The 27,666-nt window shown below is 38.6% G+C and overlaps 1 protein-coding gene across 2 annotated transcripts in view; it reads right to left on the bottom strand.

The window, feature by feature from the left end:
- Positions 1-15,870: 15,870 nt before the first annotated feature.
- Positions 15,871-27,666, bottom strand: part of MN1 (MN1 proto-oncogene, transcriptional regulator) — an 87,529-nt gene continuing 75,733 nt past the window's right edge. The window contains exon 2 of one of the 2 annotated variants that reach the window (XM_073629350.1): positions 15,871-26,129. In XM_073629350.1, coding sequence (XP_073485451.1) covers positions 25,945-26,129 — 185 coding nt within the window. In that variant the 3' untranslated portion in view covers positions 15,871-25,944. The remainder of the gene's footprint in view (positions 26,130-27,666) is intronic. The other variant, XR_012244328.1, reaches the window with a different exon arrangement.

The following is a 27,666-nucleotide window of genomic DNA, read 5'->3' as shown; positions in this document are numbered from 1 at the left end:
TGTAACTGTCACTTTTGCGGTATGCCTAAAAATCTATACCAGACCCCACCCAAACCATACCAGGTCACGTCTTCAACATACTGATGAGGACATTGGCCTCTTCCCCACAACCCTGACCCATTGGTTGAAAGAGTCTGTTTGCAGGGGACTTATTAGTATCTGGAAGCCTGGTATAGAATTTGGGGTGACATCACACTTTTTTGGATGTTGGTGCTGGGGTCCCCCTTAAACCCTCATTAAATTATTCCCTGGCTTCTTTGTTTAATTGACTGGGCATTCTCTATTCTAGATAAGGGTCTAATATATATATATATAGATGTAAAAAGGGACCCCCACACAAAAAAGGGCATGGGGGTACCACCATAATTCATACCAGGACCTTCACATCTGGTATGAGTTTTAATAAGACCTCATAAAACAAACCATATAAAAATAGTGTGAAGTTCCCCTGAAATTCTCTACCAGATCATTTTGAACTGATATGGATTTTAAGGGTAAACTCAATTCAAAAATCAAGAAGTCTGGCAGGCCAGGAAGTGGAGAAGGGGGGGAATGTGTGGCCCTCTTCCTAAATCATGGCAGGCCCCATGCCCTCAACATGGGAAGAGAGGGCACCTTGCCAGAAAGGGGACTCCTGGTAAAGCACCTTGTCCCAATATTAATGATGACAAAGATCTCCTCCCTACAACCCTGGTCCAGCGATTGTGGGGGTTTGCGGGTGGGGGACTTATGGGAATCTGGTAGCAACCTTTAACAATAATACAGCTCCCCCATATGAATGAGTATGGGGTACATAATATGCCTGCTCATTCACAAAAAAATGTTGAGTGTAAATAAAAACACGAAGACAAGACCTTTATTCAAAAAAATCCCACAATATGAATTCCATCGACCCTAACTCTAGGCCACCACTCACCAATAACCGCTCCCAGAGCTGTAATCTGCAATATAAGGGGAAGGGGTGGGGACAGTGGTGCCATCCTTGCCAAAATATGGCCTACAATCCTTGGCGATTTGCTTACATTACTGACAGTTCGGCTCAAACACTGAGCTCATCCCTAATCATAAATATTACCCATTTTTTTTTAAATAAAATACTTTCTCTACCTTTTTTCATCCCTTGCTGCGTCTTAATATTGATGTTCTCCTGCAGCCTCTTTCTGCATATATGCATTTACTAGAAAAAGCTACAAGGCATTTCTCAGGCCAGGTTTCCTGATGGTGACAACAGTGGAGCAGGCACAAAAAATGTGTGTTGAAACAAAAATGACCACACAAGTGAGGAATTGGGAGGCAAGGACATAGAGTTGTTACCCTATAAAGGAAAGGGTTTGCACAAGAAAATTCATGGCAGGATCATCAGATATTGGTTTAACGAAAGCTGAATATATAAAAATAAAAATATTGAAAATGACATTTGAAAATACAGCATATTTAAGCGTATATGAGATTTTTGTTATTTGTTTTATGTATACTTTAAGGGCAATTATTTCTAAGGTCTTATTACCACACTGCTACCAGATAAATTACAATGTAATGTAATTTTTCAAAGATCTAACCAATGTTAACAACAATTCTTATCATTCTAGGCAGCAAAACACAGATTACTGTTCAGTTTGAAAAATCCATACATCATAAAAATTCTACCAACGCGTTGAAAGTTTTTATTCATGAAAAACCTGAGACCTTTGAAGCTTACCATTTGAGAGCCAGTCAACTGAAATAATGTTTTCTTTGCACAGATGTTTAACAATTTGAAAAAAGTTGACAGTGTCATATGACATCAGGGACAAATAATACTATCTACACAGACAAATTGATTGTTCCCAGTTCTCTATGTGAACTACAGAACACATACCCTATGATACAGAAAAGAGGAGAGAGGGAGGTTTTCCTTGGTTCTATCCCATTGTGACATTGTTGATCTTTCATAGATACAGTACAGAGAGTGAGTGTCATCACCCTAGTGCTGGCTAGATCATCAGATGAAAATAAAGGTATTAAAAATAAAAAAAGTAATGCAGGAAACACACTTAAGGAGTAAAACTGTAATGTAATCAGGGGAATTCAATAAAGTGTTAATGACACTTTTATGGCAGTAGGTCCCTATAGTTACCTGTGCCTAATTCATGCAAGCATCTATGTCAGTCTTGGTAACATTATTGACACAGGCAACAGATTCAGTTAGTTCTAACTTCCACCACTTTAGAAACCTGTTGCTATGTAAGTGAGAGATTCTTTTAGAATTACTACTAGTTCACAGATCAGGAAACTGGTGGTAATTAAGACCAGCTCTGAGCACAGAGGTATGCCAGTGCTCGGAGTGGGGAATGTCTAGTGTGACCCACACTGGGCTCTATCCCTGGCCCTTTTAGCTGTAAAGCTAAATATAAACAAAGAAGCTGGGGACACTGGTATCATTACCCAAATATGGCAATGCCCACTGTACAGTGGAACCTCGGATTACGAGCATACTCCGTTCCAGGAGTATGCTCGTAATCCAAAGTACTCGCATATCAAAGCGAGTTTTCCCATTGAAGTCAATGGAAATGAAAATAATTTGTTCCACATTGACTTCAATTGGATGTAATACCGCATGCGGCCAGAGGCGGGGGGTGCCGGAGAGCCTCGGAAACGGACGAAAAGCCCCAAGCACACTTCGGCTGACCTCAGCAAACCTCAGAAAGACTCCATTTCCGAGCCTTTCCGAGGTTTACCGAGGTCAGCCTAACTGTCCTCGGGACTTTCTGTGCATTTAAGAATGGCGACGAACGGCGATGAACGGCGGCGAACGGCTCCGGTGCACTCCACCTCAGGTCAAAAGCGGTACTGCACACTGCTTTGGCCTGAATCCTGCTCTTTTTGTGAGACAACACTCGCAAACCGAGTTAGGATTTTTAGAAATACGGTGCTTGTATTGCGAAACGCTCGTTAACCGCGTTACTTGCAATCCGAGGTTCCACTGTACTCTTGAATAAAAATATCCCTTGTCCTAGGAACATAACTGCCCTCAACATCATCGAACCTTTAAAGCCTCCTTTTTGGGGGGTATAAAAGGTTATTTTCTGTGCAAAACTTGTAAATATCTGTAGACTGAAGAAAAAGGAATAGATGGAAAAACGTCCCTTACATCTAATAGTACTAATAAGTACATCTGATTGATAAACGTATAACTTGTCATATCAGATTTGTTGTATATGTGCTCCAGTGCCCATGTGGTCTACAATATGTTGGTAGTGAGAATACGGGAGCATGATGGGAACATTAACAGGACTTAAGGAACCTACTTTGTCTTTACTTTTTTCACAGTATCACAATAGGAATCCAACAGGCATTAGATTTGTGGGTATTAACAGGTTAAATCCACATTGGAGGAGTTGTAATAAAGAAAGACAGTTTTTGAGAATGAAGGTTCGCATATATGGATGTATGGCTATATGATTCGTGTTCGTTTGTTCCATTTGGTCTCAGTGTGTTTTGGGAGATCAACTGTTATATAGATAATAAATAATTTTGTATAATTTTGTATGATTCGTGTGTTGTAGATTAATAATAATGTATTACTTATATATACTGTATTGTGTACACAATTATCATGCATGCAGCCTGATCAATGCCCATCTTCAGCCTCACCTCAGATTACTGCTGCCTCAGAGGGGACAGGGAGGGGGGCGGGACGAGCGCCGTCAGATTGCATACAGTGAGAATCTCCTGTTTATACAAAGTCCCGCCTCCCGGACCGGCTTCTATGATAGACAGAACACTGGTCCAATGCCGGCCCAGGAGACGGGACTTCCTATTACAGAGGCCGCAGAGTAAACAGGAGATTCTTGCTGTATGTAATCTGACGGCGCTCATACCGCCCCCCCCCCCCCTTCCCGTTCCCTCCTAGGCAGCCCAAATTGAAATATCGGCGTATAACACACACACACTATTTGCACCTGATTTTCAGGGTGAAAAAGTGTGTGTTATACGCCGAGAAATACAGTAATTTGTTTTATAATAGTATTTGATTTTGTGCATCTATACATATGCATATTGTAATAGGGTGTGGAGATATGGGAGACAATCTTTGTTTTTGATTGGATGAAAATCTGTTTTCTCTCCCTCACGACACACCCTCTTAAATTTATTATTCATACTTGTCACCTGATTGGCATTCATAAGTGCTTATGCATCTGTCAGTGTCCATGGCCCCTGGTGGATACTGATGTCATTACGTTACACAAACATGTCACGTATATGTGCTTAAATGCATGTGAATTAACAAGTGGTGTGGCTTGTTTTTTTTTTTTTAAATCAAATCCTTTTTATTATTTTATATGAAAACAACATTGACACGATACAAACAAAACCACAAAAATAGAAATCACACCAAACCAAAACCCAAACCCACCCCCCTTCAACAACCCCACCATCCCACCACCCCCCGCTCACTCGGAGTATATATGACACACAAAAAAAAAGAATAACAATATCCAGTATTACAAAGTACACAGTACGCATTGGTTGACATGATACCTAAGTCATAGATTGAAGCCATCTAGACCTGATAACATGGTGTGGCTAGTTTTACTTAGTTGAGGAGGTGTTGCATTGCTTTCTGACCGCCTGTCAGTAGCCTCTGGAGCATGATCCAACACGGGCCAGGCTTCAGAGGCAAGAGAAATTTAGACCCATATCTAAATCTACCTTTAGTGTCTGGGTGGACGAAGTTCCATGGTAAGCTGAGAGACTAGTTCCCCACCATGTTCATTTTAGTTAACAGTGCACAGCAGTGGCTGGATTCAAAAGTCACAATTGGACTGGATATTAGCTATGGATCCTCCCACTGCCATGCTCTGTCAATCAACAGCAAGGGGAATCTGATGGGGAACTAATCTTGCAGTTCCACATCAGGCTATACCCACTCCTGCTACAATACTTCTTGGCCATGTACCTGTATGTGTGAAGGGCACAGTGAAGTAAGGGGAGAGACCACTGTCGAAGGAGTGTCCAGTATGGATACTCCAACCTCAGTGCCAGATTTCAATAGATTCAATAATATACAGCAAAATAGTCAGTTCTGCTGCAAACATACTACTCCTTTACTCTTCCGACAATGGGTTCAAGCTTTTAGCAGTCCTTGGACATTCTATAAAGTCCACTTCCATGCATAAAAGAAGGAAAGCCGCTCTCCATCAAAAATCCTGTGTATATTTATTGTAGTATTCCATGCACAAGCCCATCCACCTGTCCCACAAGCCCTCACATATTTCATTTTATCTGGAGCTTATTTGTAGGCTACAAATAGATGGATGGAGCGAACACATTGGGGTAATTTACTATAACTGGAGAGTGCAAAATCTGGTGCAGCTGTGCATGAAAATCAATCAGCTTTCAGGTTTTATTGTCAAAGCTTAATTAAACAAGCCAAAGTTAGAAGCTGATTGGCTATTATGCACAGCTGCACCAGATTTTAGATTTTGCACTCTCCAGTTGTATAAAATCAACCCCATTGGGTCTTGTGGGACAAGTGAATTGGCAGTGCATGGAATACTTCAATAAATATACACAAGGTTTTTAATGAAGAGCAGCTTCGGTTCTTTTGTGCTTGGAAGTGGGCTCCAACAGATTCATGCACCCCCGTACATGAATTAAGTGCAAGCGCTAACAATTTTGGTGCTGCGTCCTGACAAAAGCCTAAAGGTTTTAAGTTCATTCAAATATACTATTTTTAACATAGATCTGCCTATGACTGTCCACTATTATGTAGAGCTAATAAAAAATACACAGTAATTAATTAAAATAAACCTCTATTGAAACGTGAAGCTCAAAATTGTTTCAAGTTGTATGAAAAACATTTTAAACAATTACTGATAAAAAAATATTATTATTTTTTTCTTTCATTAAGACGGTGATTCACCTTGAGGTTTGCCATATGTAAGAGATAAATAACACAAGATGCGATAGAAAACATATTTGAATTTTCCCTTGTTCTATCAACGAAATTGTGGGGGATCTTCTGATCTTTGCTCCCCAGAAGGTGGGAATTTTTTGCTGCTCTGTAGAAAATACAATCCCCTCTTCTCTTCTCTTTCTTTATAAATCTGGAATCATTCCAGACAGGGCTTTGAGTTGCAGCAAAAAAAAAAAAAAACTTTACTGTGTAAATTTGTTCTTTGTGTTGGGAAACCTTTGTTTAAACATCATTGTAAGTTTGCTGTGAAAGGAAAAAGGGGGGAGGGAGGAGACATAGAAGGAATTTGAAAAGCCTTGACCTCGGATGAATAAAATCAACCACATTAACACATTCTTCAATAAATTCATGATTTCAGATAAGGTGGAAGTCCATGGGGCTGGGCTTTTCATTAACCCCCTGCGGGCTAACCCAAACATATTGGAGTGTTTAGTTATTTCGTGAGGACAAGCAGAGGCCTCCCCACATGAAAAAAACAGACTTTCACACAGAAAAAAATATCTGCTACAGACTAGTCTGAAGTTCCTCTTTTCTTTAGCTCCTCTTTAGTTAATGTTTTGAATAATTTTTGTAAATCAGATGCACTGCATGAAGGCTTTCATGCTGTTATTGACAATCTAATGCATGTAATTGAAATTCCATGGGAATATTCAATGATTATTAAATCACTGCTTGCATTTTCAGCTACAAATTTTGCCAGAAGGTCTCAAATGTATTAACTAATTTTATTAGTTTACACAACACTGGCACATTCCATAATTGAGTGTATGGCCACAATGCTGATGTCATCACAGTGTATAGAAGCTTCTATATTGGCACCTCCCTGTATAGAATTTCAATAATTCCAAACCACAGTGGTGGCGACTGGAAGAGTCCTTTAGTACAGAAATAGAGAGAACACTTTAGTACATAATAGCCACATGGACCTGGAAACTCATGGACTGTCATACTCCAACTCTAAAGTACTTTAGTACAATGATCTATTTACATTATTCACTCTAATGGAGCACCTAATAGGGTTGCAGTTATCCAGGCATTTGTCCCATTCCCCATCCAAGCAATGGCAATCAGAAGCCACCACAGTTCAGCCATAAACAGACCATAAGTTATGCCATAATAATTGGTCTGGATGTTCAAACATTAGGGCACTTTTCAGTGGTGTTTCTACTTTGCTATGCAAGTGAACATGCTAGCATGCAACCAAGGATCTCCCCAGCCCCCCATGACTAATGGTAGGTTTTTGTAATCACCTGTATCTAATGTGCCACTATATAGGTCAAAGGAACCTGCCATAGCTGCTAATGACTTTGCAAAGTTACAATTGATATCAGTGTTTGAGGGACCATAAAACCAGAATAATGTAACTGCAAGTAGTTCCATTATCTGCAATCAGTTTAGGGGAGGTGGGAAAAATAGTTGCTCATGCATCAATACACTCAAAAACTGCAACATAGGACTCGGCAGGGCTTTTTTTCTCAGACAATAGGTGCAGGAACTTCCCCTTTTCCGAGTCACCCCTTTTCCCTGCCCCTACCCACCTCCGAGCACCGTCCCTTGGTTCCATCCCCTACCCACCTTCCAGTACCACCTCTTTTAGACAATACAGAACCAAGTATCATTTTGTGGTGCTAAGTAATTTGTATGGAATTCGGTAATGATATCAAGAAAAGCAGTAAAATAGATCCCCTTCAGCCAGCAACAATAGATCCCCCTAACAACAATGTACCACCCACAAAAAAATCCAATGTTAGTACAGCAATCTTCCCTGCTGTTTTATTGTGTTCTGACAGGGGTGCGGCCAAACCACCAGCACACTCTGGTCAGAGCTCTCAGTCATTGTATAAGAGCTCTGATCAGGAACCGGTCGGCAGACCTTTTTGGGTCATAAGCCTGCGAAAGAAGCCAGCTGAATGGCCGGCTTTTGTAGGATCGGCTCCCACACACACAAGCCGAATGACGGCAGGTTTCTATTGAACCGGCCAATGACGGCCAACATTCTGCCCGTGTGTACTAGGCTCAAAGGGGTTGTAAACACCCAAGGGTTTTCACCTTTTTCGTTGTCTCTGTCCTCATTGGAAAGAATGATAGCAGCAGGAGCCATTGGCTCCCACTGCTGTTAATCAAATTCGGTGACACGAGAGTGGGGGCGGGGCCAAGTCCTGCTGTCTGTGTCAATGGAAGCAGTGCCAGCATGAGTGCCCCCATGGAAAGCGGCTCTCCATGGGGGCACCCGATGAAAAGGAGGAGCCAGGAGTGCCGCTGGGATACCCCAGAAGAAGAGGATCAGAGCTTCTCTGTGCAAAACCCTGTTAACTTGTTTGTTATTTAAAAAAGAGGAGGTATAACAGAGCAAGCGGCAGTTTGTGTAATCTCCACAAAAAACCCCAGAAATTCTAAAGTGGATAGATGATTTTTTTTTTTTTACATTCCATCAAAAATATGCATGTCTCGATGCAGAGCCTGCATGTTTAAGCCAATGGAGAACAAAGCTGAGAGAAGCAGCAAACATCTTCAGCACTAGCTGAATCACAGACAAGCAACAGTGATTCACAGAAACAATTTAACATACCCAGTTACTAAATCCCCCAAATAAACCAGAAGGGGCTGTCTGCAGTAGGCTGCTGGTACCCATATATAAGAGGATTGGCATGTGATTGGGTGACAATTATATCTTGTCAATGGATACCTTTAAGCATGTAAACCAAAGAAGTCAATGGGAACATAAGCATATACATACCATACAGATTTTGCTCTTATTACAGCACATTTGTTGAATGTACTACATTAGGGAGGAATATTGCCCAACAATCCACAAAGAGTTCTCAATGTAGAGAAATACATACATTAAGGAGAAATTTTATAAATTGTTAGTAGTGTTATCTTTCTTCATTAGCCATACATTTGGTCTTTATGTTAATGAGTTGTAATGTGGAAGCATCTCTAAACTTTGTGCCAGTAATTAGAGTAATTACTCCATTAAATGTGAGTTTGCAGCTCTTTGTATCCACCATTAGCACATGAATAATACCTTCAGGTGATAGAAATGCAGTTTTGATGGTATTGGGCTATGCTAATTTTAAATACAATTAGCAGCCATTTACTAATGAAACACTAATGTTAGTACATTTAAAGCATTTCGAATGCTAACAGTAAAAAAATTCCACACAGTTCTTATAATACTACTTTATAGGCCAGGTAGTTTATTAAATGAAAGATGGAATCACGGTGTTCATGACTCATAATAGGCAATTGCATATGCCAGTTTTTTTTTTAAAAAGGCCATTATTATTACGCCTATTCTGATAATAAACATATCAGCTTAGTTGAAAAGTTTTAGGTTAGATAGAGGTAAATAAAATTTTGACAAAATTAAGGAGATAAGTGCAAAATGTTTAGCAAATAAGCTAGAAAACTGAGCAATAAGACATAAACAATAAACTGATTGTAAAGGATCACCTTGTAAAACAAGAAAATCAGTCTAAAACTGAAATAAAAAGCAATACATTTGTGTATAGATATAAAAAAATATATAAATACCTTTCCCCCTCTTTTTTATGATAAGTGATCACATTCCCTCTGTTTTCAGCTGCATAAGTGCTGGGGGGCGGAGAAGCAAAAGTACACTGAGCTGTGCAGGTGAGGCGTATCAGGACAAGTCTGATCATTGGAGGAGAGCAGGCTGAGTTTCCAGCATAGCTACAGAACTGACCACACTGTGCTCTCCTGCTTAGTATGGTCAGTTTTTGATAGGAAAGCAGAGGGACTGGCAGGAACACCAGGGATTTAACACAAAGGAAGCAATACAAAGAGAACAGGATACTTTTTCATACATGGTACAGCAGGCACATATCAGGAATAGGTAATACTGGAGTAACAAACACTTTAAGGTGTTTTCATAATACTTTAGAGGTAAATCCAGATTCCAAAATGTGTACAGGGAGGAGTACATTAGAACTGCAGATAGATAAATATGACCCTCTTCAAGATCTTTGACTTCCTGGCTTCAATATTTAACGTGGAATCTCCAGCAATTTTTACTTTTACTTTGCACTGCTGTCCTTGTCTTCATTGTGGAAATTCCACTTCACTTCCTGCCTCAGTTAGCACACAGGAAGTGAGGGGAAATTTATGCAATGGGCACATAAATGCAATAAAGCTTGCCAGAGGTTCTAAGCCTTCTTTTGTACATAACAATATTATTACTATTTAATTATTATTTTTTTAATTATAAAGCCCTAACCTGAGGAAAAGTTACCTGCTTTTCTGAGAAAAAAAACCCAGAGGGGACCCAATATCGTATCACATAGATATAAGGAAATAATTTGCCCCGAGGAAACAAATTATACAGCTGGGAATTACTTTTTGCTTTCTGCACAAAGCCAGCAATTATGAAGTTCCAGAGAGAGCACTCTCTGGTCCAATACATCTTGTAGCCTGTTAAGTATAAGGACCAGAATGGTGAATGCATGTTAGACCTGAAACAAAGTACCAAGGCAATTTTGGGTTGAATGTTCACTAACCACACTTTTGGAACTGTCGATCTCCTCTGTCACCTGCTGCAGTTAGTGGTTCTTCCCACTGACACCTATGTCACCGCTGTGTCATAGAGCAAACCGAGCCACGTTAACCACTTCAGCTTCGGAAGGATTTACGCCCTCAATGACCAGGCCGTTTTTTGTGATACGTCACTGCATCGCTTTAACTGACAATTGCACAGTCGTGCGACGCTGTACACAAACAAAATGTATGTCATTTTTTTCCCCACAAATAGAGCTTTCTTTTGGTGGTATTTGATCACCTCTGTAGTTTAAATTTTTTTGCGCTATAAACAAAAAAAGACTGACAATTTTGGGAAAAAAACAATATTTTTTACTTTCTGCTATAATACGTATCCAAAAAAAAACAATAAAAAAAAATGTATTTATCAGTTTAGGCCAATATATATTCTTCTACATATTTTTGTTAAAAAAAAAAATTGCAATAAGTGTATATTGATTGGTTTGAGCAAAAGTTATAGCGTCTACAAACTATGGGATAGATTTATGGACTTTTATTTTTTTTTTATTGCTTGTACTGGTAATGGTGATGATCTGCGATATTTAGCGAGGCTGCGACATTGCGGCGGACAAATCTGACCCCAAGTGACACTTTTTGGGGACCAGTGACTTTATTACAGTGATCAGTGATCAAAAAAAATGCACTGATCAATGTATAAATTACACTGGCAGGGAAGGGTTAACACTATGGGGCGATCAAAGGGTTAACTGTGTTCCCTGGGTGTTTTCTAACTGTGTGGGGGATGGGCTTACTGGGACAACACAGAGATCGCTGTTCCTGATCACTAGGAACAGCAGATCTCAGTGCTGTCCCCTGTCAGAATGGGGGGGATCCGCCTTGTTTACATATACGCAGATCCCCGTTCTGCCTCTCTGTACCAGGATCGCAGGTGGCCGGTGCCCACTGTATCTCATGCACAGACCGACGTATAGGTACATCGGTTTACTCAGCCAAGCCACCTTGCTGCAGTATACATGCGGAAGGCGGTCAGCAAGTGGTTAAGCAGGCCACACTTATATTTATCAACAATTATGGAGTTTGATTGGTATAAATTGTCTTATACGTCACATTTGTAGGTTAAAGTGGATGTAAACCCTCACATATACCCAGCGAAGTGAGCAGCCTCAGATGATACACAGGGATGAAACAAATCTCCCTACATAAGTTTTACATATATATATATATGCTTTTTTCAGCTTAGTATATTCTTTAGAACGTGAACATCGTGTTAGAGATTTTTCTTCCTGTTCAGCACTGAGCATGGATTCTTGGCATACACTGACAGCTGATTGGAAGAAAGGCACACCTCCCCCCCTCCACATAGACAAAGGAAGGAAGGAATGTGCCTGAGCTGTGCTGTGAATAGACCAGCTCTCTGCTAATCTATTTATAGCACCCACCCTGACACAAATTTTAGGCAGGTTTTATCTCGGTTGTCTGAGAACTTGTCAGAAGTTAGCATGCTGATAACAGAAGAATGAAACAGCAGAAAGACACAGGACTCAGGGCTTTGGAGAGAGATAAGAAAACACTACAGATATATGTGCTTAGGTCAAAGTTCATGAATCAGGTTTCCAGCCACTTTAAATCTATCAGACTTTGTGCAGTCACTGTCAAGTTAAATTGTAGAGCAACTGGCCAGCTAAAAGTGTATCTAAAGCCATTTTGGAAAGAGTGGAAGGGATAAAACCCCTGATGTGTTTTTTTTTAATGTCTGTATTCCCTTGGGGAGATTTTCCTTGACTTAGCATCTTAGGACACTGCGGGAAATGAGAAGAGATTTCTCCAAAGTAAATCCTTTCTTATAGACAGTTGTCACCAGAACAAATGTTCTGATTACAAGGCTTTCCTTCTTTCTATTCCTTTTCTGGTGACAAATAACTTTAATTCCTGGTGACAATGGTTGGTTGGACAAACCAAGATGATGGATCTCCCCTGTGGGACCACAAGCAGCAGTAAAAACTTGAAAAACAATGCACTGTGCTAAGTGGTAAATAATGAACAAATTATAAAATTTGCCCCACATAAATGTACACTCACCCCTCAATATGGACCATCGCTAGTATGGTCAAACAAACGTGTGGGGAGACACCTTGAGATATCCGTTTGCTGGCAGTTCCTGAAGTGGATATGCCTCATGCAGGTAGCTATGAAGAAAGAGACGTCATTGCGCAATACCATTTAAGAAGGGTTTATTTTCATGTTTACCTGCATGAGGCATATCCACTTCAGGAACCGCTAGCAAACGGATACCTCCAGCTGTCTCACCACACGTTTGACCATACTAGCGATAGTTGGTCCATATTGAGGGGTGAGTGTACATCTATGTGGGGCACCCTGTCTGAGCACCAAAAAGTACGGATATATTTTTGAACACAAGCACCTTCCTATCACTTATTGGGACTGTCACCAATGCAATTGATGCTATATATTTATATTCATGCAACATATTTTATAATTTGTTCAGTATTTACCACTTAGCGCGGTGCATTGTTTTTCATGTTTATATTTGCACTAGCAAGTTTTTTCACTGAAGCTGGTATTTGATTTATTGATATTGAGTATCTTTTGCGCTTTGGTTATTTATTATGTTTAGCAGTAAAAACTTGACAGAGGTTCTTCTCATCCTTCCCTACTCTATACAAATTGGGAAATTAATTTCAATACACTTTAAGAAAGACTGCAAATATAAAAGGTTCTTTATGGAACTTTTCAGCCCTTTCATTTGGACAAATTATACTTTATCAGGTCTACTTTTTCATCTTAAACACATTTAAATAAATGCATACAGTGAACATGCACATTTCACTCGCTGACCCATAAAAGTAAGCATTTTACACATTTTTAGCAGAGGAATCAGTCACAAACATGACTAAATTCCAGAGGAATAAAGCTACAGAACTGCTTAAGCTAGATAGACAATAGTAGTAATATGGCACCCCTGGCACCCAAGGGAGTAATAGATTATCGGGTGCAAGTTCCAGCTGATAATAAGCTAGGATGTATGTGAAAGTGAGATCCCACAGACATTTTTCTAACTGCCTGGACTATAATGAACTTTAACATGAATAAATAAATAATGGAGACGCCCCTGCCAAATTGTTTAATCCTGCTCCACCACTACATATTGCTGTAAAATGTTACTGTACAGTAAAATGCACATTACTGTAATGGAAACTTAAGTAGATTTGCTGACATAAGGATGCACTATCTACAGATGACTGATAACTTGCAAGGTAGAGCAGCATGGTCTGTCCAGGTTTATTTCAGTGGTGCCCTAAAGACTATCGATAGTCAAAAATGTAAATCATATATTCACTTCCACATTGCACTTGTATTATTATTTCTAGCCTACTCCTATTTGATATCGAAGTTTGTAGGTCGCCACATTTTTACTTCCTTGAATTCACTATGCCCTGTCAGTAGGCACTGCTGTGTCTCACATTTCACAGAGCCTGCTTTCTGAACTACAGAGGTGCTGAGAAGTAGAGTTTCAGGAGGCGGAGTCAATACAGGAATCACTGCTTGCTGGCAGCAAGGAACCATGGGATTTGTAGTCCATAGAAATTGAAAGTAAGCAGCAGAGGAGAAGCTGTAAATCATGCAGGGAATCCAGGAAGTTGTGGAAAGAGATGGCCAGCAGACAGGCAAAACTCAAAACATGAAAGGAGATTTTTAAAGTAAGCTCATATTAGAATGACAAATAAAACTACGGTTTGTATAGTTATTACAATATTGATGTAATAAAATGAAAAAGGGTATGTTGTGATCATAGAACTCTTTTTCAGAATAGCTATAGATCATTGTGTATACATAGAATGCAAAGCAGGCATGTCAATGTCTTTGAAGGAGGAAGAGGGGATCTCATGTATATAAACTGCCAGGGATGACGTGGATAACCATGACATGACATAGTGACCTGGGTTGCTATACCATTTTGTCCTCACCTCTGTTTTTATGCCTGAATGTAACCTGCCCTCCAATACTCCACTGCAATCTCTATACCTAAGGTGCCAAAAAACATTTGGTGATCCTATCTTTCTCCTGAAGAAATCAGCAGGATAAGGTGGCTCTTGAAACCCCAGGTACACAGTTAAATGTACAGATGCAATACTTGCATGTGAACTATTTTACCAGCAAAGATTTGTAATTTTGCTTAGATTCCCTAGCGATTTACCCATCTTTGTGACATTGAACTGCCAGCTAGCTAAATCACCCTGCTGCTTCCTGTTTCAGCTTTACTGCTTCTTGTACAGCTTCCCTGCTAATTGAACAGCACTTAGATGCTCATTCATTACCCAGAGAGATGACTGGGAGGAGAAGGTGTGATACAGGAAACAGCGTTGCTGAACAAGGAAACAAGTGTGCCACAGGTCTGGCTGTGCAGTGTGGCATTTGTGTATAAACCACAAGACTTGCTGAACAGGTTAACAAATCTTCGAAGAGTTAAAACAGAAAATACTGTATGTATACATATGAAATGCGTATTTAGCTGTAGTAGTTATACATTCATTAAAATGCAATGCAGGCTGAGAGATTTAGGGATATATCTAGGGTCAAGTGCTGCATGCACAAAAAAAAAAAACATTTGACAAGAAGAGAGAGCAGGACGAGCAGAAGGATGCGGTCTTTGGTTTGCTACTTATCCTTCACTGTCCAGTCACAGGCTGCTAAAAGTACATACAATGGAATTGATTATGCAAGGGTGTATTTTGAGATCACAATGGTCAAATGTTGAAAGTTGAAAGAAAGGAAAATGTAGACATTGCCTATAGTAACCAACTTCCAGTTCGTTTTTTGCCTAGATAAAACTTAAAACAATATGTGATGGTTATCAACACACCCACGCTCTTTTTCTCTAGTCTTAGTAAATAGACCCTTTTTACAGAATATTTGTAAAGATGTACCAAACAAAATGTGCATTAACTCCATGTGCACTAAAGACTTTCTATATTGGTTCCAAACTAGCAATTTGGCGTATGGAAAGATAACTAATTTTAAAATTATACACAAGAGTGAATACATTTTCAGTCCAAATAGGGGTCAATTAGGTGTTGCATGCATATGCAATGTCAAAAAAAATCTCAAGAGAGCAAAGTGAGCAGAAGGATGAGGTTTATGTTCTGCTACTTTTCATTCAGTGTCCAATCACAGGCTGAGGGAGAGTAGGTGACCGGGCTTTATGATCGTAAATAAAAGGGAGCACTACCTCACTTACTCTCAGGACTGACTGGACAGAACTACAAATTCTGACAGGTGAAACAGCTCTCATTCATGTAGTTCAACTGTGTATTGATCCGTTCTTCTATATTAAATGTTAAGTTCCAGCTTTACCAGCAAAACAAAGACAAGTATCACCATTAACATCATATTTATTGTTATTTAGCCGTTTGGTAAAACATATACAGATATATACAATATGCATGAATACAGAAGACTGCACTTTACATATTTTTGTTAAAAAAAGAAAAATAACACTCGGTTTTATGAGCTATTGTCACAGTCTTCCAAACAAGCATTTAAAAATGAATTTAACAATAGTCAATAAAAGATTACAGATTGCTAAACACACAGCAGAGTTAACATTTCCATATTTTACATGTGCAATAACATTTGAAGAAGAGTTTGCTATGCAGTAATGATTACCAGTGTTTTTCCCCATCCTATTAACCAAATCCTATGAAAAAGAAATTGCTATCACATATGATTTAAAGCTGTACTATATGTGACTCATAGTACATGTAATGACTGCCAATTGACAGTTCAGTCTGACAAAGTGAATATGAAAACAATATATGATATATATTATTAAAAAAAATCCTTTTTTTTTTGGCACCTTAAATTTTGTTTTATGAAAAGATTTGAGCTACGATTTATGTATAAAAAGGGAAAAATACAGTTGTAGCTTCTGGAGAAATGTGACAAGCTATACATTTTCGTCAAATGCAATGGGTACAAAATAAAATATCACCTAGAGCTAAAAAAACACAGTGGGGAGGATTTACTAAAACTGGAGCATGAATAATCTGGTGCAGCTCTGCATAGAAACCAATCAGCTTCCAGGTTTTATTGTCATAGCTTAATGTAACAAGCTGTAGTTAGAAGCTGATTGGCTACCATGCACAGCTGCACCAGATTCTGAGTGCTCTAGTTTTAGTAAATCTCTCCCCTTCCTCCGTATTTATTAGTTTAACAAATATCCATAACGTTGTTGCCGCTCTAAATGGTGTGCAACATTTCAAAACCATCAAAGGTAACTTTTAGGAAACTTTTGGGCTGCTGGCTATAAAAATACAGGCCAAGAAAACAGTAGGTAGGTATAAGCATGGCTTTTAGGAGAATTGTCCACTCATAGCAGCCATTTCTATGCATTGTTCAAGAAGTGTTGTTGGTACTCTTATCATTTTTAGCCTGTGCTATATATTTATTACCCATTTTATTTCCTTATGTATGTATGGGCATCAACTCAGCATGTATAATCAAAGGACGGAAAATATGTTATCTGTGTCAGCATTCTATAGACAATGGTAGATAGCTGTAGATATGGTTACGGAATACCCCTTACAATAATTTAAACATTTCCATATGTCACCCTGCCTGAACACATTATATTTGTCCAAAAATTAACGCTTTGAGTTCTTTAATAAATGGCTTCCTTTAAATTTAACAAACTTCAGAACATGCACTATTAGAAATAATGTGGTGGTTGACAGATGCAGTGCAATTGGTTTGTATTATGATGGCAATATAAACATGCACAATCATTTCATGATATACAGATAGAGTAAACAGCCAGAGATTTAGAAAATATTCCAGATACAACTTGAAATAAGAAGTGTTTAGGAGTCAGATGTGTAACACCCATTTTTTCTCTATATTATACAAAAGTTTTCATTACTTATATCCCAAAGGACTGTGTAAGAGGCTTTTATAAATACATACTATAGAATTGATTATGCAAATGTGTATTGTGAGATCACAATGCTCTTCATTTTAAAAATTTCAAGAAGTGGTATGTTTAGACATTGTCTATAGCAACCAATCCGATTCTAGTTCTAGCCGACCATACACGGCTTGAATCTTGGCCGGTTCAACATAAACCGGCCGAGATTCAAACCTTTAATGGGCAGGCTGAATGTACCAAGTTGATAATAATCACTATTGCAATAATCACTGTCTTCTCCCAGCAGCCCCTCCCCCCCCACTGGCCGGGAAGAGACAATTGCCTGTCAGCACTGTCTGCGTTGATGGGTGAATCGTGCAAATTTCTTTCTTGCAACCCGTGGTTGCAAGAAAGAAATTTGCACCATCTATGGCCATCTATGGCCAAGTAAATGTGCCCTTTTTAGAGAATATTTGTAAATGTGTACCAAACAAAATCTGCATTAACTCCACGTACATTTATTGACCTTCTGTATTGGTTCCAAGCTAGCAGCCTGTGCATGGCAAAATAAACAATATAAAAAGTATACATGAAAACACATTTTCATTCCAGATAGTGAATTACTTTAAAAATTCTAATTTTGAAACATAGGGCTCTTTTTAGCCACGGAAGCTGTTTCTGTTTGATCTGCAGTTGCCATGGAGCTGCACATGTGATTAGTTAGGACTCCAGTCATTTTATGGTTTGACAGTTCAGTTGAGAAGCAAATGTGACAGAAAGGGGTTCATTTGCTAAAACTGGAGCAAATGTGACAAAAAGGGGTTAATTTACTAAAACTGGAGAGTGCAAAATCTTGTGCAGCTCTGCCTAGAAACCAAGTAACTTCCATTTTTTTTTTTGTCAAAGCTTAACTAAACAAGCTGAAGTTAGAAGCAGTTTGGCTACCATGCACAGCTGCACCAGATTTTGCACTCTCCAGTTCTTGTAGAGCAACCCCTTAGGCCCCTTTCACACTGGGGCGGTGGGGGCGTCGGCGGTACAACAGCGCTATTTTTAGCGCTGCTGTACCGTCGTTCTTGCAGCTGTATTCGGCCGCAAGCAGTGCGGTTTTAACCCCCGCTGGCAGCGGAAAAAGGGTTAAAATCCCTCGTACAGCGCGGCTATAGCCGCGGTATAGCCGCGCTGTCCCATTGATTTCAATGGACAGGAGCGGTTTAGGAGCGGTGAATACACCGCTCCTTCACCGCTCCAAAGAAGCGGCTTGCAGGACTTTTTTCACCGTCCTGCCAGCGCACCGCTTCAGTGTGAAAGCCCTCGGGCTTTCACACTGAACAAACAGCGGAGTCTGTTTAGGGGCGGTTTGCAGGCGGTATTTTTAGCGCAATACCACCTGCAAACTGCCCCAGTGTGAAAGGGGTCTTAGTATTCATGACATTCCCTGAATGTAGCTGTTTTTTGAAACAGTTAAAGTGGAAGCAAACCCTCTTATCGTTTTCAGCCAAGGAAGCTGCCATCTTGGCCTCTGTTTGATCTTCAACTGCCATAATGTGATCAGTTATGACACCAGCCATTGGATGGTTTGACAGTTTGGTTGAGAGCACAAGCAATGTGGCAGTTACATTTTGGCACATCCCGGAAATGTAATGTAAATGGTTTTAGAAACAGTTAAATTGATGGGTTCACTTCTGCTTTAAATTGATGGGTTTAGTTCCACTTTAAAGCCAAAAGATTTGACATTTATAATCACATGGCTAAAAATAAGGATTCCTATCATGATGCTAAAGGTTTGTGAATTGAGGCCAATAATTGGTTATAGTTATGACATGATTCCAAATGTATACTTTCCTGTTAGAGCATGAATTTCTTTCTAAGACAGCCTGGCACAGCAAAGTTGGTGTATTTCCAGGATGCATAATGCATTGCTGTGTAACAAAGTTCAAGCAGGTAACATAACATTAAGGGGGTGGTGTAGAGGGTGCACCGCAAAAAAACAAGCTATACTACCATGTACATTGCTTTTATTTGGAAACACTGTTTCATTTAGGTGTACTCAAAGTTAAGCAGAACATTTCATGATATAAACCAGATGCGCCATATGAATAAAATATTATATTTACAGTTACAGTCTTGTATGGACCTAATCTAACCGTTGTGTTGTACGTAAAAATGAAGCACTGTTAATTTATATTAACTAAAAATGCCAACGCACATAATATGGTGGTTGGAAAATCCATCTGCCAATAAATACGTTCTTAGAACAATGATAGCATAATCGTGTATGCTCATACCGTCCTTTGAACTGGTTTATGCAGTCCTGGTGCTGGCCACAATCCAAGAGAACAATAGTGACCAGCTGGTTAAATTCAACCTCAAGATTGGTCAGGCAGAGGTCATCAAGGGTCTAGCAGAAATACAGTCATTCCCCAGCCTGGCCTTTATTGGATTTTGCAAAGGTCACCTCATATCCATGGGCTCTTTCACATCTTTGCTACAATTACAGCCATGGCTAGCTAAAAATGCAATACTTATCTGGGATGAAGTGTATGGTGAAAGAGATGAGATTTCCAAACAACAAAGCAAACAGTATAAACCATGTGTTCATGGAGATTACACAGCTCTAAATCTAATGGTCAAAGTTCCTAACTCTGTGGAGTGAAATTTTCACTTAAGGATGGCAAGCTATTCTGCCATTCAAAAAAAATAAGACAGTGTATTTAACATAAAAACATGCCTGCTTTGTTGCTTATACAGCATGGAGAATGATATGTTTTCTTTTATTTAAGCATAAATGATCACATTTATTTAAAATAATGAACTTGACTATAGAAATTACTGATATAGTGGATTGTGCAGCCACATCAAAATCATCAAATAATTTCAGAGTAACTTTGGTGTGCCCCATATATATTTGTGTATATGTATATAATTTCATTTATAAAGGTGCAGTTTAACTTTATATCAACTGTTTTTTGTACTTTCAGAAAATCCAAGCTATATTAGATTTGCTCTTTTTGGAAGCAAATGCCTCGAAAATAAATATCTGATTTTTTCATATAATTCTTTATTTTGATTCATGCTAGTATAGTCTTGTGCTTATGGCAAAAAACAATGGAGTGACTTGTTGAAAATATATAGTAATATAATAATAATCATATTCCTTTATTTGCCTAAAAGAACTGATAAGTGAAAGAGCGCCTTGTGTGTAAATAACATGTATTCTGCTAAGGAGGCGAATAGAAAGTAAAATACTTTCAGTAAGGAGAATGAGAGACAATCACTTTACTTTAGGTCATCCATACAAAAAATACATTTTTATAGAAATAGAACATGATTTAATGGTTAGCTATTGGTATATTTTTGGTTTTGTTAGCTAATATAGAGTCATTTTACTCATAAATGGATTCTATTTACCTTTATGAACAATATACAATCCATTTTCTAAAAAGAAACCAATGCTTACAACCTTGATTAAATGTTTAGGCTTTCCACATTCTAGCTCCTGAAACAAATTAATAATTAAACCAGTATTCCCTGTGGTGGCATGGAATGGTGTTAAGGGTGATCTTGTATTGCAGTTTGAATGCAGATAAATTAATGATCAGTCATAGACTAATGAGTCCATAGGCAGAAATGTCCTTGTTCACACACAAGATGATTGGTCAGTTTTTCAGTGACAGGCAGTGAACTCGGCTTGATGTTTCATCGACTGGTGAAAATGATGGCAAGTAATGACAATGCATTGACTAAAGGGAACAATGTTCACCATTCTGACATGCAGCACAAGGTGAATTAAGTGCACAGTACTGAGTGCCCTACAGGCATTTCATTATATGCTAGCACATAGAAAAATCTGTACTTTGTTAGCATTTTCAACCTGATTCCTTTTCTGTTATATAACGCTAATGATGGAATGGCTAGAAATGCATGGTATGGGGTTTATTTTATCATTCAAAATGTGGTGTGCAAAGTGAAGTAACCCACAACAGACATGCACCAGCCATCTTTTACTAAATACACTAAGCGGAAGAAAAGCGTAATTTGACTGGCTGCTTTATGTTAGCGCAATTTACTCATAATATTATTGGTATCCCTCTCGTATTTTATGTGAACTGACAAAGCAATCTAGAACCCCAGATTGCACCCCATACATGTATCATAAAAATCATTCAACAGATCCAATTAAATAATTCCAATCAAGCATTACATAATTACAACTGTAAATCACAGCAAGTAACAAAAGATCATTTAGTGTACGGCCACCTCAGGCATCTCAACTAAAACAAGGAATGTTCCTAGCCGGAAGCATCACTTATTATGCCATTTCCTACTGCAACTGCAAAAGGGCGATAATGAGCTTCCTGTGAGTGATCCCAACCCTTCTATGTAGAAGAGTGAAGAAGAAGTAATGCATGTGTTATCACTGTTAGATGAGAGTCATGGTGGGTCCTGACACTTGTGAAAGCTGTGAAAGTGTGGGCAGCTATCCCCCTGGCCTTCATTACCAGGAATATATTTGTCCATTTATATGTATATTTAAATGCTAGCAATACAAGGGGAAATCCTTTCCCTGCTATCTCAGCATATATAGTATTAGACTAAATTTCAAACCGTCACAGAACAGTATGTTGAGGCAGCCTTTCATTCTAATTAGCACACAAAATGGTCTGCCTTACAGCTGAACCTCAACTCTCCAAGTCCTGTATTGAGTACAACGGTCATAGAGAAGTTGCACAATGGCACCTTCAACAAATGTAAGAGCAAACTATGTCAACAAATGTTTAAATCTGCATGTAACCAAGGTATCAAAACTTGTAACAGTAACTACCAGATGTTATCTCATTTCCTAAAGTGACTTTAAAGAGAGGAGAGATGGTAGTAAGGATAACGTGCAGGTAGCTACAGGTTCAGCTCTCATTCCACCTCTAGTTGCCTGACCCAATGCCAGTCATCCTGAACTGCAAAGTTCCAGTACTATTGGAGAGTAATGTGCAAATAGAAATATGGGGACAGAAGGGAAAGGGCAAGTTCTCACAATACCTGGAAAAATCCAAGCTTTACCTGTTAGATGTAAGAGAGGTGCTGCAAGTACGTGCAGGTGCCTGCACTTTATACTTGCTAGCAGGACTTTTTTTAAAAATAAAAGAGTCACTTAAACAGCAATCTAAAACTCGCCCAATGGCCAGCGATGACATCAATTATACTGATGCTTCCATTTTCAGCATATTCCTTATACTATATTATTAGTATAAGGTCCATGTGCCTAATATGCAGCATAATAACTGAAAATGTTCTACCAAAATGCTACTGAATAGATTAAGCTTTATGTCTATTACCATGTGGAACCCAAGAAAAAGAAACAAATGAACTGAACTGGCCCATGTACACCGATTTACCAAAATATTAAATGCAAAAGATTTTTAAATGTCCTTTTATTCATCCCTTGCATACACTTATAATAACCCAAATACAATATATAGGAAAAGTGGAAATGTACTCAAAACTTTCCTTTTGATCTAATTCAGGTAGATTTTGCCTTTGTTACACCAACAGGGAGATCAGCCTCACCTCACCTACTATGATAGCCAAGACCCTGGAGACAGCTGAATGTACTGGTACCTCTTTCTGGAGAGCAAGGTCATAGGAATACATGGAAAAAGAATTCACAGGGCAGAGCTACATGGTGGAGTGAGATCTCCCCACCAACATCAAGAGCTGCAAAAAACATGCTGAAAAGATGCTGAGCCAAACCCAGATTGCTACCATACAGATGAAGGAAAAGTGTTTTATCTTTACAATAAACTATCATACAAATATTATTATTCATCTGACTTATTTGAGCTTCTATATCTTCTCACACTATCATACTCTCAGTATAATCACAATAAAAATAGATGCCGACTAACTGATTGCAGTATTTTTTTCTTTACATAGTTCATTATCATTACTACGTTATTCACGCATGGCATAACCGTCCAATTTTAGAGATTCCTTTTGTTTTATCAGTCACAACAGTGCGATCAAATATTTTGTAAATATATTTCTAAATCTTAATAAAGTGTTTCTTTGGTTAAAATCTCTGGATTTAATTCTAAAACATGGCCACACGGGTGCTATTTTGAGCACCATCAAAAAAAAACCTTGCAACCAGTTCATTTCAGATTATTTGTATAGTTCATATTAATAATAATTCAATTTATTAAGGTGCCTACTTCCACATGTTTTTCAGTAAAACTGAACCACAAAAAAGTAAAATTTTGATCCAAAACCCTCTGTGAAATAATTGAGTTGACTGCAGCAATGCATTGCCATAGGCCAGACACCTTGCCAAGTTTTCTATTTATTCCTTTCTCAACCAGCAGCTGTGTGTGTGTTGGGAGTCAAATGCTTGTGGTGGTCTGGGTTATGCCACATAGGGAGGTCTGAACCAGAATTTCACTTTTAAGCAGACAAACCTGCAATGTAAAATGTTCTTGGAAACTGAAATAACAAATTATGTATGTTGAGGGTTATTCTCTATGTCCCAGAAATAATACATTAGTACATGGCTGAAATGCATAGGAGGTGGAAAGGAGAATAATCTGAAAAGCAGTCCATTCCTTTTATAGAGTGATCATTTTTGGATAGTCAACAATGTCAACTGAAAAAAAAGTGAAAACAACTTGGAACGTGGTTTTGTGTATTGGGATGTTTAATGAAAGTAGAAAATAATATGGGCATGATTGGCATATGACAGTGAGGCATGCGGTTGATGCATGTTGGATCCAGCCATTGAACAATCTTTCATATTAAAAAAATGAGCAAATGTGATGTTTGTTGTTATGAGAGGAAGAGCTCTTTGCAAATATCCCTGGTGCCAGCCCATCTTGGGGAAAAACCATAGCAATTGGAAGGGAAAATCCAAAATTGGCAAATCAACTGAGAAGGTTTTCCAAGGGATGTCTACCACAGTCTGGGAAAGTATAGAGACACAAGATTAGGCTAACGTTTTCTCTAAACTAACTATTTTGAGAAGAAGTACAAGGTTTATAAACTGAATTTTTAATAATGAGCGCAAAGTATAATTGAAAGCTGCCCTTGACAATAGCATAGTTCATACCTTCCAACATTTTAATGTCTTACATTTAAATAAATGGATGCACAATTTTTAATTTAAGAAAACCCTGTCAGATCCACCCAACCATGGTCATATGTGTTTTTAAAGGTGTGGAGCCTCCCTGGACCACAAACTAGGACTGTTCCATTAAATCAGGACAAGTAGACAAAATGCCCAGATCTATTACGTGTATGTCCACCTCTGGTGTCACAAATGAAACATATGGTATATATAACGTCTAGTAGACTGTGAAGTTTGCTAATCAAGGAAAGAAGTAAACTCACCATGTTACCAAATAACTGAAACATGTAACCTCATTTAATTTATGAAATTCCCAAAATAAGAACACTGTACAGATCTGCACAATAAATTCCACAAAAATAAATCAAATTGATGTGAATATTTTAACAGTTTCCAAGTATTGTTTCTGCAATAACCACCTTATGACCTGAATTTAGCCCTAGATAAGCTCAGCATTAACGTACCTTTGCATTGGGCTTAAAGCAGTATGAAAAACAATGATGAAGTTCAAAGTGCATATGCTCATAGCATTTGAGTTACTGAAGTGGGCTGAAATTAAGCTGAAGATTAAGATTAAGACTGGATTTTTCAATTGTTACTATGGGTTACTGCTTTTTGAACATTGCCATTGCCTTATTGAATATACCTGCACAAGTATTCAGCCTATGATCTCTGACTTGTGGTTGGTCAAGTTGCCACGACAGCACATGTCATGGCAACTTGACCAATCACAAGTCAGAGATCATAGGCCATGATATCCATGGAGACATACCTTACTTGTCTCATCATTTATTTTGCAAACAATTTCCAACAATATGATGTATAAAAAAAAAGACATACAATTCTATGTGCAAAATAGCTGTAAATATCCATTTTAGGTCATCAATCAAACAAACAAAAAAAAAAACAAAAATAAATAAAAGCCTCATTGAATAAATGTGGATAACAGAAGACAGTTCAATATTCAGTTTCCCTTTCTTGTAACTCAGCCACGGTCAAATACAATATGACATTTTAATAGGAAACACCAACCTTCTTTTACAGAAAAGTTTTTGTTTTTGTTTTTTTTACTAGAAATAATATGTTTATGTAGCATGAACAAAAGCAGTAAAGAAAATACATATACATGTTTAACATACAAAAGCCCTTCTCTAGCCCAGATAAACCAGAAGTCAACTTTACAGGGAAATGACTTAAAGAAAAAAGTATAATATGTGCTGGATGATGAAGAATTAACACTGGTATCATACTGTGGCAAAAGTTTCAAAAATATGAGGTTTATTTCAAACTAACCCTTCCGAGTCCAAAAGCCACTAAGCAGGTACCAACCTAAAAAAAAAAAATATTAGTCCACCTATTATTAGCGGCCTCTTAGGAAAATGAACCAAAAAAAAAGAAAAAAAAAAGAAAAAGTTTATTTTGTCTCATTTTTCAAGTCAGGGCAGCCACGAAAGTTCCAAATCTATTGGAAATGTCAGAATGAAGTGATCTCCATGTAGGTACAGGAGTCCTACCCTTTGACTCCCCAATGTCATCTGTGCAGTGAACTGATAGGCACTGCAAATGGCTTCCATTCTGTGCCGCTGCTGAGGTCTTGTTCTGGGGAAGATCGTGGGCTGTAGGGAAACAATGAGACAAAAATTTAGCATCTTCTTCAATGCATTGTGATAAATACGTAGCACTTGAAAAACAATTTGCAATATACTGCTTTCACCTCCTTCATATTATTATTAGTCAGACAATGATCGTCAGTGGTCACACAAACAAAATAAATGGATCTGCTGACCTTCGCATTCAATCAATTTTATAAAGCGATTAGACAAAATAAAAGAGGATTTTGTTTGGCTTTATTTGAACATTTTATTTGTAAAGCCTACACACTTCTGTGGAGAAAATGTAAATCTACAGCAAAAGATACAATAAAACTGACGGTGTCATTTCCAAATTTTCTCCATCTATACACGTCAGTGTTCATGTGGCTACCCTTATTTTAATTAGGGATTTGTTAAGTAGGGCAAGCTCAGTACATTTTTTTAATAGTTCAAAGAGGAAATAAGTGAAAGGGCCCCCCCAACAAGATATACTCATGTATCCATGGCACCGCGCCACTGCAGGAGTCCACCCTGAGTAAGCTCTGGGGTCAGAGCTTACTTGGGTTGATGACATCATTGCTCCAACCCACGTGGTAGTGTTGGGGCCTGGCCACTGGCCACTCAGGGCTGATTGGTGTCATGTGAGGGAGGGTCACATGCTTGAAGGAGTAGGGAGGCAGCATGAATTGCTGAATATAAATATCAGTATACACCGTTAGGCTAAGGCCAGCCATAGACAAAGCAAATTTCTTTCTTGCAACCACGGGTTGACAGGGAAATCCCTCCCGCTGAGCCATTGCGTTCTCCCGATGGGGGAGGGGGGGAGGCAGGATAAGTCGTCACCACCAGGAGAAGATATAACAGCTGCTAGCAATAATCACATGTAAAATCCGGGAGGCTGGTTGTACCCAAGTTGATTGATCAACATGGGTACATTCAGCCTGCCCATACATGGTTTGAATCTCGACCGGTTCCTGCTGAACCAACTAAGATTTGAGCCATCTATGGCATGCTTACGTTTATAATAGTGTCAAAAACAGGCTTTTCATTTGCCTTTTTAGGAGCCCCTCGAACACCTGTCAAAACTATGTGCATTGCAGTGACCAGTGTTGTTCACATGATTGATCTGACATGTTATTTGACTGGCTTTACTGGTCCCCAAACAGTCCTATTGATGTAAATGTAAATGCGCTTCAAAAACACTATAAATGCTCCTGTGGTGTTTACAGCTAGTTTGAGATGCAATCCATACAATAGAAAATCAACACAGAAGTGGCGCCTGGAAAGCATTATTTAGTGCAGTGAAAAGGCGTTAAAAACATGTCATAAACGCATCAAAAACATGTCTTAACGCAATACGTGCATTAATGGATGTTTAAACTTCAAAGCCCAACTAAATGAGGCCTTACTTTCCCCTAAATTGGCAAGCTAACAACATCTCTTTCACTTTCACTAGAAAATCATTTAGCAACAGTTCACACTAATTAATTCAACAACACACAGTATGGTTGCAAAGAAATCATTGTAATCACAATGCTTCCTATTGAACAACGGAAAAAAA

This window comes from Aquarana catesbeiana, linkage group LG01, assembly GCF_042186555.1.
Source record: "Aquarana catesbeiana isolate 2022-GZ linkage group LG01, ASM4218655v1, whole genome shotgun sequence".
NCBI lineage: Eukaryota > Metazoa > Chordata > Amphibia > Anura > Ranidae > Aquarana > Aquarana catesbeiana.
This window is presented reverse-complemented; position numbering and strand designations above follow the sequence as displayed.